Source organism: Corvus moneduloides, chromosome 4 (assembly GCF_009650955.1).
Source record: "Corvus moneduloides isolate bCorMon1 chromosome 4, bCorMon1.pri, whole genome shotgun sequence".
Classification (NCBI taxonomy): domain Eukaryota; kingdom Metazoa; phylum Chordata; class Aves; order Passeriformes; family Corvidae; genus Corvus; species Corvus moneduloides.
This window is the reverse complement of record NC_045479.1, coordinates 64,367,940-64,386,804: the sequence shown is the minus strand read 5'-3', so window position 1 is coordinate 64,386,804 and position 18,865 is coordinate 64,367,940. Positions and strand designations below refer to the sequence as shown.

Below are 18,865 nucleotides of genomic sequence, written 5' to 3'. Positions count from 1 at the left end.
TGAGCAAATACAGCTTCAAATCTCCGCAAAAAAGCTTCCGAAAGCTGCGGTAAAACACCTGGATCAATCAGGAGACTGAATCTAACCTCTGTTCTAACGCTTGTCTTACTCTTCTTCGCTTTTAAAGTATTAAAAAGAGGAAATAATTCGAGGGGAGTGGGGGAAAAGAGCCCCCTCCGAAGGGTCTGGCTGTCACCTGGCTCCCCTCTCACCGCAGCCCGCTCTCATTCCCTCCTCGCAGTGACACCTACCGGCCTCCCGACCGCGCCCGCATCCCTCCGCCCGCCGCCGCGCCCGGGCCCGGCTCTGCTCCCCGCCCGGGCTGCTCCCCCCCGGTCCCGCCGCCTCCCCCCGGCTCTGCCCGGCGGCCCCTGCCCGAGCTCCGCGCTGGGAGCCTGGCACGACCCGTCCGGCGGGGCAGAAACTTTGCGGGCGAGTTTCGCCGCCGCCGCGGGCGCGCACAGTGCGCGATGGGGCGGGGGCTGCCGCGGCGGAGCCCCTCGGGGCCGGGAGCGGGGGCCGTGCCCCTCAGGAGCCTGGGGCTGCCTTACGCGCCCGCTCCAGCCCGCAGCCCCGCGGCGCTGCCTGGGGCGGGCGGACGGGCCGGGCGGCAGCCGCCGGCGCGCAGGGCGGGGTGTGGCCTCGCCATTATTTATGAGCTCCAGCCCCTATTTGCTCAGCTAATGATGCACCGGCGGCCGCCGAGCCGAGCCTCGCTAGAGCGGAGGGCAGGGCAGCGCCTGTAACTGGAAGCCGGCACCGCGCGGCCGCTCCATTCACTTCTAGGTGCGTAATTGCGGGCAGGGTTCGAGAAGCGCTCCCTGAGCCTCAGGAGTCCACTGCCAGGATTATTGTACAGAGGAGCCTGGAGTATCTTTGCAACCACCGCGAAGAGAGACTTTTCTTTTTTTTTTTTTTTTTTTTTTTTTTTAATTTATTTTTCCCTCTGCCATGAGCCAGGTTTGGAATTAAAGTGTTCTGGTAGCAGGAGTCGAGCCTATAAACTGATAGAATCCAGATAGAAATCGGTATTACTGGTGCCTCCAATAGCCGGGTAAGAATAACTTAAAGTTCTCTTTCTTTGCTGTAATAGACGTGAAATGGCTCTGATGGTTGAATTTTGCTGCTGTCCACAGATAGTTAAACCGATGTTTTCCACATTGGCATAGTCCGTGTTTGGCAGGGATTTTTTTCTCCTTAATTTCTTTTCTTTCTTCTGCCGAATGATTTTCCCTACAGGATTTAAGGGTAGGACCCAGCCTGTAGCAGATGACACCTGCACAGCACTTCCTAGCAAAGCGATACTGTACTTTCCCAAAGCCATGCAACATGCTGCCAGCGACCTCCGTGGCAGGGAAACTTCACTACTTCACTTTAGTAGCGGTTTGTCTGTTTGCAGTTAGACGAGAGTGTAAGAACAGAAATGCAATTAGACACTGCTTTTTATCTGTCCCGTAAGATTCTTTAAAAGTACTTGCAAGGCTTTAGGTCTGTGTGTTGGCAGCAGAGATCATGTGCACTGGACATGCTGAATATAGTATCATGACTTACTGAGATAAATTCAGGACTGGGATATAAGCCCAAAGCAGGAGTCAAACCTGCAATGATCTGTCAGTTACCAGCTCTGTAAATCTCTGAAATTAAACCTATTTCCATTAGGTAACTCACATGTCAGACACCCTGAGGTACCTTTTTGGCACTGTATGCATTTATTATTTATGTGTCTAACAGCTGGGTAGGAACCATGCTGCTCAGCACTTCAGTCTTATATTTGCCTGTCACTTCTGTGTTAACAGTGAAGATCTGCAATTTGAGCAATGAAATGTTGTAATATTTCACTCCTCTGACTGATTACACTAGAATTGGCAGGAGGTATGAGAGTGGGAGGGAAAGAGAGCTGAAAGAGGTTTTTTTCTATTATTGTTTCCTACAGTATTATTTAAAGGAAGAAGGAAAGCCGCACACTTGTTCCTCTTCGACTTTTTATCTTTATTGCAAAGAAAGCATAGTGCTACTACTGTAAAATACTAATCCCATTGCGTCTGTTAAATCACATGTTCTGTATGATTGGCTATTTGTTTTGGCCTGACAAAGAAATTTTATCGGGATTTAATGCCATTTCTCTCTTAGAAGAGGAGAAAGTTAAAGGATATCCCATGGGCAAGTCACAAGGTTTTAAATTTAAAGCCCACAAAGCAACATTAGTACTAGAGTTTGTGCAGCCTATTTAAAAATTATTCTTGGCAAAAACTCTGCAACTATCATTTTATTAGTTAAAGGACCCTTAGAGATAATTTGGAACTGGGCCAGAATGGATATGTTTCTCCTACAGACCCGATCTGTAGCTGGCAAATTTCTGACAAGGTTGTTTTTGTCAATTAGCAGAGTTGTAGAATTACTTGATCTTCGTGCATTTCTCAGTACTCAGACCAAATAATGAAGGGGAGTTTAGAGTGTGGGCTGCAGAGATCTGATCTTTCTTGCACGCTCTCCTTCCCACCCCCACCTTGATGTGAAGTCCCTGTGCAGAGAGAAGCCTTTCCAAGCAATTTACAGTGAGTGGATAGGGAATGACAGAGGTGGTAATGAGATACGGGGCTTTTACCGCTAAGTCAGTGGTGTGGATCCAGCCCAGACTAGGGCTGACCTAAAGTCATCCCTGCCTGACAGCTCATTCCTGCCGTGCTGGGGTGGTTACAGCCACTTCTTTGAGGACAGGTGTGAACCTCAGAGGGACCGGATGAACAAGCCTGTAGAAATATTGGCTTCCACTGGAGGGACTGTAGTGCTGGACCAGAGCTGAGGCTAAGAACTGTAAGCTAACTGCACAGGTAACAAATCTCTTCATCAAACAAATGTATAGCCTTTAATGATATTGTCTAGCTGTAGGGGTTGTGTCTTTCAAAGTGCTTCCGGTTGTGATAGAATCAAATTTATCGCCTGATTGATTAACTAGTAAGTGGTGTCTAGTAGAAGGGCTGTTTACATCAAAAAGGAAAATATGTATAGGTAAGCAGTGAAGTAGAATGGGTCTAAAATGATGTTGTTATTTATTCTCACTTTTGCAACTGAGCTGACAAAGTTGTTAGAATAGGTGAAATGAAATTTGCACTTCACAATTTCTGGAGAGGTGCAGTTTTGGAGCAGATGTGATACAGATATGCAGTATTCAGCTTCTGATGTTGGCTGGGTTTTCTGGATCTGGTCCAAAGTCCATTAAAATTATTAGGGAAGTGCCACTGACTTCAGTGATCTCAAGTCCTTCCTGAGCTACGAAAAGATACAGAGTTTTGGAGTATTTTCTGATTCTCTGAAATGCTCAGGCTTCTCAGCAGCTAACTCCTGTAAAGTGAACATAGGTTCAGCAGATGTGCAGGAGGAGTAGCAGAGGTATCAAGTGTAGTGCACTATCTAACTCTGGGATTCTTAGAGCTCTGTAGAAGTCAATGAGAGCAGGTGAGTATCCTGAAAGGAGCTTGCCCAAAAAGCAAACGTTGACTAACAGTTTCAAGTGTGTTGAAACACTTTTGGTTTCATGGTTTTGAAATTAATGACATACGTAGCCAGAATTTCTTAAAAGAAAAACTTAAAGGGTGATTAGAGAGCTCAGTTTACTAAAGCTTAAAGCTCATTTCCAAGCACCTTTGATTTCAAATGTTAAAAGAAAAGAAAAAAAACCCAAACAACCAGTAACCCCAACCCCCCCACCCCAAACATGAGGGAGAGGTGTCTAAAAATATCAGCCAGATTTTCATCCATGAAACTTTATCTCATGTCCTTGCTTTGCTCTGCCTTGACATTTAGTATAATTATATTTCCAGCAGGTGGAATTGTCTTAATTTTAAATAAACTGAGTCTAATGCTGTAGTCTGTCCTAGCCAAAACTTGGGCTCTGTTGGGTCCTACTAGCAGGCAGAGAGTTCCTCTTGTGTCAGCACAGAAGACTGCTGAGGAAAACCACTTTCAGATGCACAGAGAATAAACAGAAGTGCTGTACCTCCTTCACATCAGTAATTATGGATTCAGCTGGAAGAGGCTTCTAACATGATTCTTTCCACGCTATGTTTTTTGCTCCTCAAGGTTGTGTAAGAAGAGTAACATGGTATCTCTCTCTTTTAGGTTTCGTTTCTTGGATATTAAGTTGCAAATCTGAAGAGATGGCATTTCTCGCAATGAACGTGTTGATTGGGATATTTATTTACTTTAGCAGTGTAAAAGGATCTTCCCAGCCTCAAGCAAGGGTGTTCCTAACATTCAATGGTAAGAAAGAAGATAAACATTCTTAAACAAATGTTATGATTGAACATTTTCTTTTTCCCTTAAATTCAATAACTGAGTAGAAGCTGTTTTTTTGATCTGTGTCCACAATTATTATTTTTGGTTTGTGTTGCTGAGGCACCTCTCAGTCTAAATTTGATTCTTTTACCAGAATCTACCTATAGCCATAGATGCATAATTAATATATAATTAATAGGCCTTTCTCTTTATTTTGAGTTATTATGGCTTGCTAACAACTAAAGGTTTTATTTCTTATCCTTAATTTTCTGTGGAAAAAAATATAACACATGACATGTGGTGGAGGGTATTAATGACTTGAGTTGCTTTCATTTGGTGTCCAGCTGAAACACTTCATATTCTGAAAATGAGGCTGCCTGAAGGTTTACCAAAATAGTTAGCCAGGCACAGAATGCTTTGAAAAAATATCATGCCATGTGTACTTGGTGCTCTGTGTAGGATGTACATAGCATGCAGCAATCACTGATGCTTCCATACTGTAAACCAGCAATGAAAATTATCATTTTCAAAAGAAAGTTTCTTTTATTTCTGAAGTGCTGGGCAGTACCTTAGTGCTGCAATTACCCCAGTATTACTTTTAATAGTAAAGTAACTTATTCTTCTAGCCTTAAATGCTGATTTTAGCCACCACTTCAGCTTACAATGTCTGTTAAATCTGAGCTGAAGCTTTCTGTCACTAATTACAGGGGCACTGACTTTTTCCAGACTTCTGCCTTTTCTGTGATTGTCTTTGAGGCAGGAGGGTTTGCTGTTCCCTGCACCAATCCTGTTTGCATTAGGATGGCTTCTGTGGTTCGTTAGTGCAGGGATGCCCTGCCACTGCCTTGGGCATATTCTGTGTGCTCTGAACTCTTTAAAAATAATCGGAGCTAGTAAGTATCTCAAACTTCTACTTGCCACAATGACCATTACTATGTAAATATGAAACTGAGAGACATACAGAAGGAAACCTGGCAAGTTAGACCTTCCACAAATACCAGCCAGAGTTTGAACAATTACAAAGTGCTGCATATTATAGAATATGGAGCCCTAAATTGATGAAGGCAGTACTTAATAGGTTTAAAATAGCATGGTTCCAGTAAAAGCAATAGTAAGAATTGAATTCCAAGAGGGAACTTGAATTCGAATGAAGAAGTAGAGGTAGCAATTTCTTTTCCTTCCCTAAAGTCTGCACTGACTTTGGTGTAGATGGTACTGTTTTGGCACAACTCAACACAGAAGCAAGTTTGGCTGTGGTTCTGTGCTACACTTCAGGTTTCCCACAGTTATGCATAACAGGCTGATTTGGATTTCCACATCATCTCCTTGGTGGCCTTCAAAGTAATCTAGGCTTCCCCTGATCTCTGGTATGACCATAAACTAGGAAGTGTTCTGGTTTTGCAGTATTCAAATTTGTGAGTGGGGAAGAATTGTAATAAGAGGTAAACGGTTTCAACAGAAACTCAAGAGATTTTGTTTTATCACAGGTATCCTGCAAGGCTGGAACAGTGAAGCAGCAGGGCAAAAGACCTCAAACCTATGAATTTTGAAAAAATACTGAATTGAAACCTTAGTTTCTCTGTCCTTCCCTGTAAGGAGGTTGTCCCTCCTTCCTTTAGAAGAGGCTATGACAGCTTTATGCTGCAGTCACCCCTTCTCTGGTGAGGTTCTTGGGCCTCAAGAGCTCTGCCCCCTGTGCCAGCCCTGGGGACACAGCCTTGCCTTACTAGTTCCTGCTGTAACCCTTCTTGGCTGCCTTGGTTAGAGAGCCTTGCAATACCATCTGATTTTTCTTAAAACTTTTTACTTTCCCTAATACTTAGCAGTCAACCTTTAAAAAAGACCTACATTAAAGGAACCTACATTTTTAGGTCCTAACTTTTTATTGGGCCTTTTGAAATCATAAAAGTAAGAAATGAATTATGTGTTTTATAATATGAGCTGTATGTCTGAAATAAAAAATGAAGCTTTTTGTATAATATATAAACAGAAGCTTTATTTTTAAAGCTGATTTCCAGATGGTAAGAAACAACTTTCATTATGTGAAAAGAGTTTGCAGGTTGTATCTACACAAGATAATGGCCCCACCTGTAGTATGCACTTTTGTCCTATAAATCCTTGTTTACTTACATGAGTAGAGATGTAATAGGAAAAGGTGAAACTTTGTATTGTTCTCTAGCTAAGTGTGATAACACGCTCTTTCTTCATAGCTTATTGTTTTTAAATCATGTAGAATTACTGAATTATTGGCAGTCTCCTTGCCCAGAGAAGCTGTCAGTTTTTATGGAGAATTGTCACTCTTTTAAAGTGCATAGTTTGAAAATAAAACCATAATTAGGACTCCTTATGTTTTAAATGACATTAGACAATAAAGACAAGTCATTCAAGCCTAGGATACTTACATGATATTTTTCAAGTTCTGAATTGGATTTGGCTTGGTGTCTACAATTACATTGCATAAGTTTTGGGGGTAGAATGCATACAGGAGGAGAAAACCAGTGATGCTTTTCAAAGCTAACCTGTTTCTTCAGGATCAAGTCAATTGAGCTTATTCACATTGCAGCATTTCTCATGGGAAAATCCAGCAAGTATCTTGACCTATTCTGTTTTTCATCAGGACAGATAAAAATGGGAATCATTTGAATCATGGGCTGCTTTTCTCTTTGCCATCTACTTCATTAAGAATCAAATGTAATTAAAAAGTGCGCCTGGGTAATACCTCAAGAGCCTGATAATAGGGATTTTGCAATTAACTTCAATGGATGAAGGACTGCAACCCTAACTTCTATTTTTGAAATCAAAAGCCTGGCCCCTTGTCTAATTAAAATGTAGTTCATGACTTAGCTGAGGTTGTTAACTGTGCATATGACGTGAGTGTGGAACTTACTGCTGTCTGCACCCTGAGTGTCTTGAAAATTGCAGTGCTGTACAGAACCCTGAGGCCTGATTCCTATTGCTTTGCACCTTGTATAGCCATTTACTCAGCTGAAAGGAGAGGTCAGGCTGGAGCTGAACTGCAGCTTTGCTCAGGTGAACATGGTTATTTATACTGGGCACTGGGCCTGTGGAGAGTCAGGCAAAGGGGCTCTCGGTGTGCCTGGAGCAATTTGGCATGACCTGATTTTCCTGTTCAGCAGTGGTAGCTCAAACCACTGATATTTGTACAATATCTGCACTTGAAGAGCCACTGCAGCTGAAGAAAGATGGCCCCAGCTTTTTCTGATTCTGAAATTGCAAAGATGTGAAGCCTGTGGTGCAGCAGGTGCAGCAGTGTTGGGAATCATCTGCTGTGTTCCCACTGAGCATGCAGGAGTGGGGGAACCTGGCATGGGGGAAGCAAAGGACTCTACATGTCTCCCTACACTATTAATACACTATTCCCCCTCCTGCTGCCTCTTCTGGCTCCTTGTCCCTGGAATAGATCCTTTTTAATCTTCTTAAATCAAATCACCTATCATAATTTAAAGTGCCATAGTTTATTTTCTCTCCATAGCAAAAGACTTACCTTATCTGTTTATGAACTATCAAGTGTGGTGCCTGTGGTTTCTCAAGCTCTATGCATTCCTCCTCATTGCTGCATGTTCCTGAACAGATAATTGGGAGCTGTATCCTTCAGTCTTTACGGGGAAAAAAGCCTTTCTGAAATCAGTGGGAGTATTACCAGAATAAGGAAGGAGGTACTAGACTCCAGGTTAGTGTCAGACTTTGTTTCATTTCAACGCACATTTACTGTTTTGGTTTTATTGCAGCCCTAAAATGCTGAGCCATAGCATTTTAACATCAAATTCTGAATGGATTGAAGCAGATACAGTACTTATTTTTTAAAATACACTCAAAACGAACTTTCTATAGGATTTAGATTTATATGGAGATACACAACCAAGTGATAATTTCACAATTTACTGGGAACATTTAATGTATTCTTACCTCAAATGTCTGGTCTAGCAGATATTTCCCATGCAGATTCTCCTATTGTCTGCAGTGAAAATTCCATACGAGAAGTGGATCAAGGCTAATTTGCAGACAGTTTTGTTCTTCTCTTTGTTATAAAATTACTAGAACACGTAAAGGACTTTTAAGAAAGTATCAGTCAGATTCATTAATGACAATTAAAGTGCATAAAATGTCACCAGAGCAACAGCAGCACTTATTCAACTGTCAACATATTTTAAAAGATTTAATGCAACCCCTGTGGTTACCCTGAAGGAAAAATAAAGGAACTGAGAACCATTTTCCTTGAGCTCTTGAGCAACAGCAGTACAACTTGTTTTTAAACAATCCCTCATTGTAATGTTAATGTTACCACAGTTAATAAAAAGTTCATTTATTATTTGGGGGACTTTGTGCTGATGACAATCTGGTAGGCAAAGGTTTACGCTCATATAGTTGATTGGATCTTTTTTGGTGTCCGTGGAATGAAAGCTACTTACAAAATAAAGTAGAAATAAAAAAAAAGAGAGAGAGAGACAAGAGATCCATGGTTTAATTTTGTTTACATGCAGAACTCATCTTGAATGTTCATATAGTTGCTTGATTTTCAGCAAATTGTGAGTAGTATTTTCTCAAAATTAACTGATTTGTGGCTCTCACACTTCATGGGTCTTAAGTAATGTTAATTTATAAAGTGTTGAACATCAATGATGTGAAAATTTTTCCAACTTAATTGTCTCTCACTGGAGATCTAAAAACTTAATTCTGAATACATCTAACTAAAAATAAATTCATTTTTTTCTTTAGTAATGAAGATGGTTTTTTACAGTTTGTTATAGAATCATAGAATGTTAAGAGGTTGGAATGTATCTTAAAGATCATCTGATCCCAACCCCCTCTGACATGGGCAGGGACACCTCCCTCTAGACCAGGTTGCTCAAGTTCTATTCCACCTTCCTTGAACACTGCCAAGATACCCCACACTGTGGAGTATCCACAATCTCCCTGACAACTTGTGTCAGTGTCTAACCACCCTCACAGTAAAAAAAACTATTCCTGATATCTAACCTAAATTACCCTCTCTTTCAATTTGTGCCCGTTACTCCTTGTCCCGTCACTACAGTTTCAGACAAAGAGCCCCTCTGGCTTCTCTGTAGCCCCTTCAGTTACTGGGAGGTGCTGTGAGTTCTCCACACAACCATCTCTTCTCCAGGCTGAACAGCTCTCCCAACTTTCTCAGCCTGTCTTTGTACAGGAGGTTCTCCAGTCCCCTTATCAACTTCATGGCCTCCTCTGGACTGGCTCAAATGGTTTCAAGTCCTCCTTATGTTGGGCACACCAGAACTGTGCACAATATTCCAGATGGGGCCTTGAATTGATAGCTTTGGTTGTTCCTAAAGACAAATGCCTAATTTACAAATTATAATCTTTGTGGGTCATTTTTAGACTTATATCTTCTCTGTATTTTTTTCCTTGCTTTTTTGTTTGTGTTTCTTTATTTCTCTGTTAAATAAACAGAGGCTTAATGCAATAAATCTTGTATTGAAATTGAATTGCTTGAATAGGCTATGAGGTAAATGTAAAAAAAAAAAAAATCAAACATATTAAAGGAAGCATTATGTAAAAACCTGTGTATTCTTTCTAGAGAGCCATGGGTAAAGGTCCCACATGCCAAATGACATTGAGTCTGCTTATTTTCACACTCTTGTTCAGAGGCAGTGTCACTGAGTTGGCTTCACTCTCATTATTGTTGACATGAGTGTACAGGAGAGGATAATTTGTTGTTTCTGTATTTAGATAAATTGTGCCATGTAATTTGACTTCAGTTATGAAAATGGTCCTGCAATAAAGATGAAGTCACAGGTGGTGTTTGGTCCAGTTCTGTGTTTGTGCTCTAAAATTACTGTAAGTGGTACCCTCATGGGAAAGCACAAATAAGTATGTCTTCAAGGTAGATTAATTATCAGGCAGCAAAGGTGCCTGACAATTAACAAAGGCAGTTAGTTACCAGGCAACAAATTATCAGCCTACAAATTTGATCCTACTCTTGGATGAAGAACTCATCCGAATTTGACAAAATTTGTGAAGACTTGTTTTTTTCTTGCACAATAATAAGTAGATCTGTTATCTAAGTGATGACTTACTTCCTTTAATCTCTTTATGTTCCTGAACTCAGTCAATTTGACCTGTGTCTGAACCAGCCCATGGTTTCATTTGTATTTTTTTGTTTTGGTATGGAAAAATCAAACTTTATCTTAGAACATTTTGACAGATTCTTCATATCTTGGCTCTCTCTACTTGTCATAGAAGAAAGCAGCTTATCTTGGCCGATTCCACAGCTCTGTCATTACAATTCCTCCTTGTGTTGCCTGTCCAAGGCAAATGCTGAAATCCCTACGTAGGCAGTTATATTGCCGTTATTCTACAACACATCTTCTTTTTATGTTTTAAAAAATGTGATGAGAGAGAAATGGCACAGACATTTTTAATACCCCATTTTTTTCAGGATTGTTTGGGTACCAGTAACAAGAACTCCTCTGTGAACCATTTCCATACTGGATGAGCTCACAGTGCACTTTGAAACATAGTGCTGCACAAGCCTCTTTGTGTATCAGATGTAATTAGTGACGTGACTCACAATAATTACTCATTTTATTGAAGTGCATTGACTGAGATCCTGCCATGAATAAATACATAGACCAAGAACTTATCCTGTTATTTGAACTGGCTGTTTTCTCAAGATGTGTATTTTGTTCTTTTCGGTGCTGACTTTTCAGTGCTGTCAGTAACACTCTTTAATAAAAGGACTAGGCACTCTTTCTCAGGGAAAGTCTTTGTCTTAGGGACACAGTTTACTGATTCACAGTGCAGCTCCTCAGCTCATCTCGTCTCATCTTACACTCAGACAGCAACGGCTCAGCAGACACCAGGTTAAAAGAAGGCTGCATGTTTTTGCCTGTTCAATTGATTACAGAGTTGGGGTCTAGGGATACAACTAAGGGTGGAAGCATGCTCCATTACCTGTGTGAATGAGGGTGATGCTGGATGTCTCTTACTGGGAAGTGTACAAATTAAGATAAGTGTGAGTTTCCAGGAATGAAGAGAATTATTGTGATTAACAGAAGGGTTTACACCATTCCTTCCTTCCCTTTGTATCTCCATCCTTATTCAATGCAGACTTGGTACAATTGCATTTACATCATTACTTCATCTGCCACTGGCATGGCTTCTTCCAGGTAGCAGAAATCCTGGTAGTGATTTACTGGATCTAAGACTCAGATATAACAATGGAAAGAAGATGAGGAGTGATAGCTCTCCCTCTCCCATGAAACCACTCTGGAGCTGGGACCATCATAGCCTTTAGAGAATTTAGCTCTTCATCTTATCTTTATGTACATAAGGCTAATTTTTCCTCCTGGAGAAGTTTCTTGATTCTTTTGTGGGTAGGGTTGGTGGAGGTTTTATTTCCTGCTCCTTTGTACAGCAATATTTGGGATATTCCCGGCTACTACTCTAACCCAGCAAATCAGTTATGCAAAAGTGAGTGCTACAAATGCTCCTTGATTACCACAACTAATACCCCAGATTTTACAAAGATTTTTTTCAGAAACATGGTACACATGGTTTTAACTTATAATTTTAGAATGCTTATATTCCAAGGCAGCATTTTGAAGACATGTCTTGCTGCTATCTTACATTTTATCTACAAGAAACTAGCCCATGGTGTTTCATCATTCTCAGGAAAGAAAAAGAAAAAAAAAATTCTGGAACTCTCCATCAAATCACCTTGATAGAAAAAAATCTCTGGAAAGCCTTTCACCAGTGCACAACTGCAGTGAGTGCTATCAGGGAGTCCCAAGAAATGCAGGACATACTGGGAACTCTGTGAGTTAGGGGGAGAAAGTGAATTTCAGATCTGGTGTGTGAATGCCCTCAAATCACCATGAGCTTAGAGACCGGTCTGTGAGCATCTTTCAGGGCCGAGGGCTTAATTTGTAATTTGGCCACCATCTCCCAAGTGCTATATGTCATTTTTAATGACATCGATAATACTGAGGAAGGAATAACGGTTTTGGTTTTGGTTGGGGTTTTTTAATTTTTTCATTTAGGGGCTGTAAGTAAACCCTTCATACAAAATACATCCTATTTTTATGAGAATGTTTTATTTCCAGTAAAATTTCAAATGCTAATATGATTTTGTGAAATGAAACTTTTAGTGATAGAATAGAATGAGCACCCAGACTTTTGAACTGTTCTGCTTAATCTTTCTCACAGCTCTGGAATAAATGATTGCCTCACCAAAATTATCTTCTAGAATGTGGATGAGGAGACATCACAATCAGCTGGGACTGCCAAGTTTCTTAATGGAAAAAAAATGTGTATTCGCAACTGCTTCTATTTAAAAAAAAAAAAACAACTCAAAATTAACCTCAATCCAATTTTTTTTCATTATAGGCACTGCTTTCAGCCATTAAGAAGGTCAGACTGGCTTTCCGAAATAAAAAAAATATTATTTTAGAATTACACGTTAAATGTGTGATGGATCAAAATTCACTTTCAAATATAATCTCAACTATTGTCTCCTTTTTGAATTTCCTTTGCAATTTCACAGTTCTGATATTGCTTTGAAATGCAGCTGAAAAACACAAGGTCTGGTAAATCCTTTCCTGAGAGTAATAGACTTTCTCAGTCACCTGTTCTCCTTACCATTTATTGTTGTTTCTTAGAATTTTTTTTTTTGTTGCTTAATAGCATTCCTCTTTACCATTCTTAATGAAAAAACAAATTTTAAAAGCTTTGAGTTATGCAGAATAAATCAATTTTATGTCAGCTCAGAATCAATTAAATTGGGCAAATATGTGTCTTCTTTTAACACCTGTGTAAATCAGGCTGGATCTCTCAGTCTCCCAGCTTAAAGGAGCTGCAGAGTTAGACTTACAGAGATGAGAGAAATATGCAAGGCAAATGTCTGATTCCTCATTTAGCTCAATTGGCTGGTAATGATGAGCCTCATTTTCTTTCCCTCTCATGACACAAAGTTTTGAACAGCAGAAGTACCACAGTAGATACGCACACCACAGCTGACAGTGCAACAGGAAAAAAAAGAGGGAAAGATAACAACAGTAGATGTATTAATAGTCCTGAAATAATTTATTTTTAATGGAAAAAGGCATATGTATTTAGAACAGTGTCATTGATACATCAATATAAAGCCTACATTTTTTGTCTGTTGATCCCAAGCATCTAACTAGGTTTGAACCTAACACTGATACGGAAACTCCTTGAAAGCAACTACTGCTCTCAGAAGGCTGGATTTTCCTTATCCTCTGAGATATCCACTGAGCCATGGCCACCCAGGGAATGAAACACACTGTTTTCCTTGAATCACACACTGTCACACACCTCTTTGGCCTTTCTGGTGCACTACAGCGGCACAGGATGCACATCCTGACATGTAGTTTCTACAGTCCTTAGAAACTCCTCCTTGTCTGGAGTAACCAGCCTGCATGCCTCTCATTGCAGTTTTCTGAGACAGTCTCTGTGTGAGTACATTGAGTGCTCTTACAAGGCAAATATCAAATTAGAACACAAAAATGTGAGCACTTGTATTTTCAGAATGGAACTTTCTGGGTGTTTTTAATATCAACCAATTAAGATGTTATTTTCAAGGAGAGGTTTGGCATTTTTTCAAAAATTTACTTCTTGAGGTCTGAAAAGGATTTAGTTGGCATGGAGAAGTGATCTCAGGCTTAGATTTTTTGATGGCTTCAACGTGAATACAGCTGGAATTTTTTAAGCTGATTCGACTAAAAACCCACTTCCTGCCACTGTTGAAAATAATGCACTGTAATTTTTCTTTTTTCTAAAGCAGACAAACCTACAGCAAAGACAAAAGAGTTTAGAGCCCTCATGAGGTGTTTTATTGTGGTTTGCATTAGGGAATGAAAACAGTGCATACAGAGTTATTAAATATGAAAATGAATACGTCTTTAAAGCCATTGCCTCTTATTTAATAACTTACCATCTTTCTAGCTTTGGTAGGTCCCTTTAAAATGAGAAGGGTGTTTGCCATTCATTTCTTCAGTAGGAATATTTTTTTACTTATGGATACTTGCAAATGTAAGACTTTTTCAAACAAAATTTTGAAAAGTAAAGTAGGTAAAGAATAATTTGTCAGTAATTTTTATTCCATTGAATGTTTTTCATGCTCCCTCTCTACTATTTCCGGATCTCAGATAAATGTGTTCTTAAGTTCACATGAACAGCTGAAAGGCTAAACTACATAAAATTGCAAAAATAATTTGAAGCTTCCAGATGCAGTCAGGTATACCACAATCTGCACTAGCAGTGCTCAGAAAGTGAAGCCAGGAGAAAACTTACAAACTTGGCCAGCATAGTTTTGCCCACCAGCCAGGTCCAACCAACCACAGACTTTTTTTAATCTGGTCCCATTCATTCCTTTGAGACATGGGAGAATCTGCTTGCACAGTACATGCTTTCTTAGCTGATGAATTCATCCTCCCCAGCATCCAGATGGTGAGCAGTGGGTTCATGAAGTGAACATGAGTCTTGCTGCATTTTTGTGTGTATATGCCCCTGGACTAGTTAGAGCAGGCTCTGGGGAAGAGGGGCAAGCACAGGAATTCAGCATCTCCCCAGCAGCTGGAGAGAGCAGAACGACCACCCTGATGCAGGGGCTCTGAGGAGGCTTTTATAGAGGAAGGCTGTGCCAGCTGAATCAATACTGGGGCAGGTTTCATACCTACTGTGGTAATTTACAGAGATGTGTTGGGTGGGGGAAACAATCTCATATAATTAATTAAAAAAACCCAATTAGACAATCTTTCTTGAGTTAGATTTTTTTTTTTTTTCCAGATACAGGAATCTCAAATGATGACTTACTTTCCATTAGCTATTAAAAAAATAAAAAGATATATTTTATTCCAGATTCTCAGAGTGTCATTGCCAAAGAACTTTCCTTCATAAAAACATTCCAGTTACATGCAGCACTGCAGTTCAGTGATGAGATCCCTCTCCATTACTTTTACTATTATTATTATTAATATTATTACTATTGTATTTGTGCTTATATCCAGTGCATTTTTGTGGGTACTGGTATTTTGGTACTGGGTATATTGATATTGTGGTCAAACACTGAATGCTGATTATGAGGCAGCCTGCCCTTCTCCTTGTATGCTCACTTCCTCTCTTATCCTGTTCTTAAAGAGGTGAAGCAATTCTGCCTGGATTTTTCCAAGAGGCAAGCAGCTGAGTTTATTCTTTTCATTCTGTGTGGTGGCTGTGACAGACCTTTGCTTCAAGGTTATTCTCTTTTACACGAAGGGACAATGACATGGGAAGGGGTTTATGGCTTGCTTATGGCTATTGAAAGCTTTCTTAGCCAGCTGGAGATCCCTTTCAGATTGGGTTGGATGTGAGACAAAACATGTAACCTCTAAGATCAACTAAACTTGAGATTGTGTGCAACATCAATAAACCACAGCACTCTGAATAAACAAGGTGGCCACTCACTGTTTACTATTCCCTTTGTTTATTTTTCCAGCACCCTGTCTGTGATAGCCCCAACCTGTTTGCTGAGCAGCTTAAAATGAGTTTTGCTCAAAATAGGTCTAATTCTTAGCTGATAGGTATGAGTCCTATGTGGAAATGTGTTAGAACTAGCAGATTGTGGGACAATTTTTCTCTAAAAGGCCCTTTAAAGAAAGCAAATATTTATCAGTGGAGAGTGAGGGGGTGACATAGAAGGCACCAGGAGGTGAAAGGGGCTTGTAGAGATTACCCACAGGCACAAAATGCTGCACCCCAGCTCACATAATATGAGGACATTCAGCCTCAATGTGTTCTCCAGAGGTAATCTCCAGTTCCTTTGAAGCTGACTTCAAATCTGATATCAGACCTTGTGTTGAAGAAAGTACACATGTGTTATCTTTAGGCTCATTTAGGAGGCAAAATACTATTTTTTTCACATAGGAATGGAGCATAGTTCTGGCTTACTGCATCACTTATGTGTTGAAGTTTTCTGCAGTGATGTCAATTTACTTGTTTTTATTTGTGGAGATGAAAGATCAGGGAAAGAGATTGTTCAGTTTTGTGCCCTCCCAGCATAAGAGGTTCTGGCAAAATAGAGGAAGCCCAGTGAGGGGCCACAGGGCTGCTGTGGGTGCTGGAGCACATGGTGGGCAGAGTTTCTTCTCGTGGCTGTCTGATGGGGAGAGTCAGACTCTTCTCAGCAGTACACAGTGACATCTGTTTAGATGGTAGAACTTTTTGTTTTGGTTTGGTTTTTTTGTTTGTTTGGTTTGGTTTTTTTGTTTCAGTTTGGTTTTTTTCTATAAGCATATTGAGACATTGGAACAGGTTATACAAGGAGACAACAGACTCTCCACTGCTCTAGGTATCTGAAGCTCAGTTAGATGGGGTCCTGTGCAAACCCACCTCACCTCAGTAGGTAGCCCTGTTTTGAGCAGGATTTTGGCTAACACAACCTTCAGATGTCTTTTCCAACCTGCACGTTTTGTGGTTCTGTGATTTTATCAGAGATCAGCAGGTGTGAGTCTTAAGACGTTGGTATCTATTTTGGCAGTTTCCACCACAGCTTATCTATTAAAGTAGTTCTGGAGAAGAAAGTTAGCTTCTCTTGAAAAGGTCAGAAATTTGACCCAAATGACCTGGCATCCTGAGTGCCTTTCTCCACAATGAAAGCTATAAACACTTGATATCAGAAATTTTTATTTCGATCCCTGCTGCAAATTATTGTGCCTGAAGTGTGTGTTTCCAAGATTGAAGCCTTGCATGTTGTGTAAATTGTTTTCTTACAGTAAGAAATAGAATAGATTTCCCTGGTGTGGAAGGGAAAATCATGGGTCTGTGTTTAGTTGAATGGTAAAATACAGCAATTCCTCTTCTAAGGAATGGCAAAAATCCTTGATATGCAGCATTAAATGGAACTATATGAGAGCAATGTCAGATGATTCTATGTGTATTTTCTGTACATAATCTCCTTTGTTCTCTCATTTAAGAAAAAGAGATTGCCTTTTTAAATGGAGCTCATTCATAATACAGTGACTAAATCAGTACATGTTATGATGGAGTGTGCAGTATGTAGCTAAATTTGCAGGTTTAAATAGATTTTATATATATTTTTTTTTATTCTATTGAACTGCTTTATTACCAAGTCAGAATAAGGGTTAAATTATATAAGTAACATTTCTGACCAAATTTCTCAGTATACACTTGGTCTCAGAACAGATACTTGAACTTGTCCTGGTTCTAGTTTATTCTCAAAGAACAGATAAAGCAGACTTCTACAGTACATGCTGTGTTTGGGGAGGTTTATGTGTCTACATCCGGGCAAGTTTTATGTTATCTGATGTATTGCAGATGTATAAAAAAAAATATTTGCAAAAATATAGTAAAATAGCAGGTGCAGAGAAAAAATTTCTAAATTACCTGGCCACATCCTGTTTTGAATGCATAGCATCCAAAATTTGTCCAAGCTATTGTATTTTCTTTCCTCTGAGTGGCTGAGTTTGCACACTCAAGCTCTGCTCTTTAGTGGTGTGTGCACGCACACGTGCACAACCAGCATAGAAAAACCTAGTAATGTGATACATACTTCTGTATTAAGCTTTTTCAGTCATGCAATTTATCATGTCATATAATATCTTGAATATCATGTCATGTAATTCAGTCATGTAATATCTTGAATATTTGTCAAATTCATTAGAATTGTATGGATTTTTAGGGTGTACAGACTTAGAGAAGATTTATTTAGCCTCTTTGCAAAGCTGCACTGGTCTCTGACTGGCATTATTTATCAAAGTCCTTCAATTGTTCCTGTCTACCATGGAATAATGGAATCTTGTGGCTTGGAAGGGACCTCCAGCCAACATCATGCTCAAAGCAGGTCTGATTAGATCAGGTTGCTTTGAGACAAGTCCACTTAAGACTTTAATAACTACAGTGGTGGAAATCCCACCCTTTAATATCAATGTTCAGTAGCATTTCAGCAGGTCATTTTGCACACAAGTAAGAAGAACATTTCCCCTTCCTGAAAATGTTCCAGGCCAGACTGGATGAGGCTTTGAACAACCTGGTTTAGTGTAAGGTGTCCCTGCCTATGGCAGGGGAGTTGAAATTAGATGATCTTCAAGGTCCCTTCCAACCCAAAACATTCTATGGTTGATTCTAAGATTTCCTCTTTTTATTTGCTTTTTAAAACTGAAGAAACTCAATTCTCTCATCCCTCCATGGAAGCCATGAAAATTATCTTTTCTTTGGCTTATTTTTAGTCTTGGAAGGTGATCCTTCCTTTATAATGGGTGAGTTGCTCACTTCAGTATTTGCTCACAATCTCTTCACCCCTCTCCAGGTTCATTTCTGCATATAAAACGAACAGAGTCTGACTCTGTGTCCATGACAATAATTCATAATTCAGCCACTTTAAATATGTAAGATCAGAATCAGAACCATATATCTCTCTGTGTATGTACTTACTGACTATTAAGTTGCTTTGGTGTTCATTTGGGGAAGAAAAAGGAGGATTTTTTTGGCCTCGGTATGCTTAAAGTCAGCTATTGAGGTTTTGTTTTTTTTTTTCCAGAGAATGTGAACAAATGTGTGTGTATTGAGTGCCCAT

General features: G+C 39.9%; 1 protein-coding gene and 1 long non-coding RNA gene across 5 annotated transcripts in view; one reads left to right on the top strand and one right to left on the bottom strand.

Moving 5' to 3' along the window:
• Positions 1-678: 678 nt before the first annotated feature.
• Positions 679-18,865, top strand: part of SEMA3C (semaphorin 3C) — a 117,993-nt gene continuing 99,806 nt past the window's right edge. The window contains exons 1-3 of one of the 4 annotated variants that reach the window (XM_032106442.1): positions 694-786; positions 961-1,054; positions 4,120-4,260. In XM_032106442.1, coding sequence (XP_031962333.1) covers positions 4,158-4,260 — 103 coding nt within the window. In that variant the 5' untranslated portion in view covers positions 694-786; positions 961-1,054; positions 4,120-4,157. Of the gene's footprint in view, positions 1,055-4,119; positions 4,261-7,831; positions 7,967-18,865 lie in introns of those variants that run through there. The other 3 variants (XM_032106441.1, XM_032106443.1, XM_032106444.1) reach the window with 3 other exon arrangements.
• On the bottom strand, positions 6,534-18,384 carry LOC116442865. The gene is made up of 3 exons (XR_004239669.1): positions 18,267-18,384; positions 10,392-10,397; positions 6,534-6,546 (listed from the first exon to the last, which is right to left on the bottom strand). It is a non-coding gene; the product is annotated as an uncharacterized LOC116442865 (long non-coding RNA).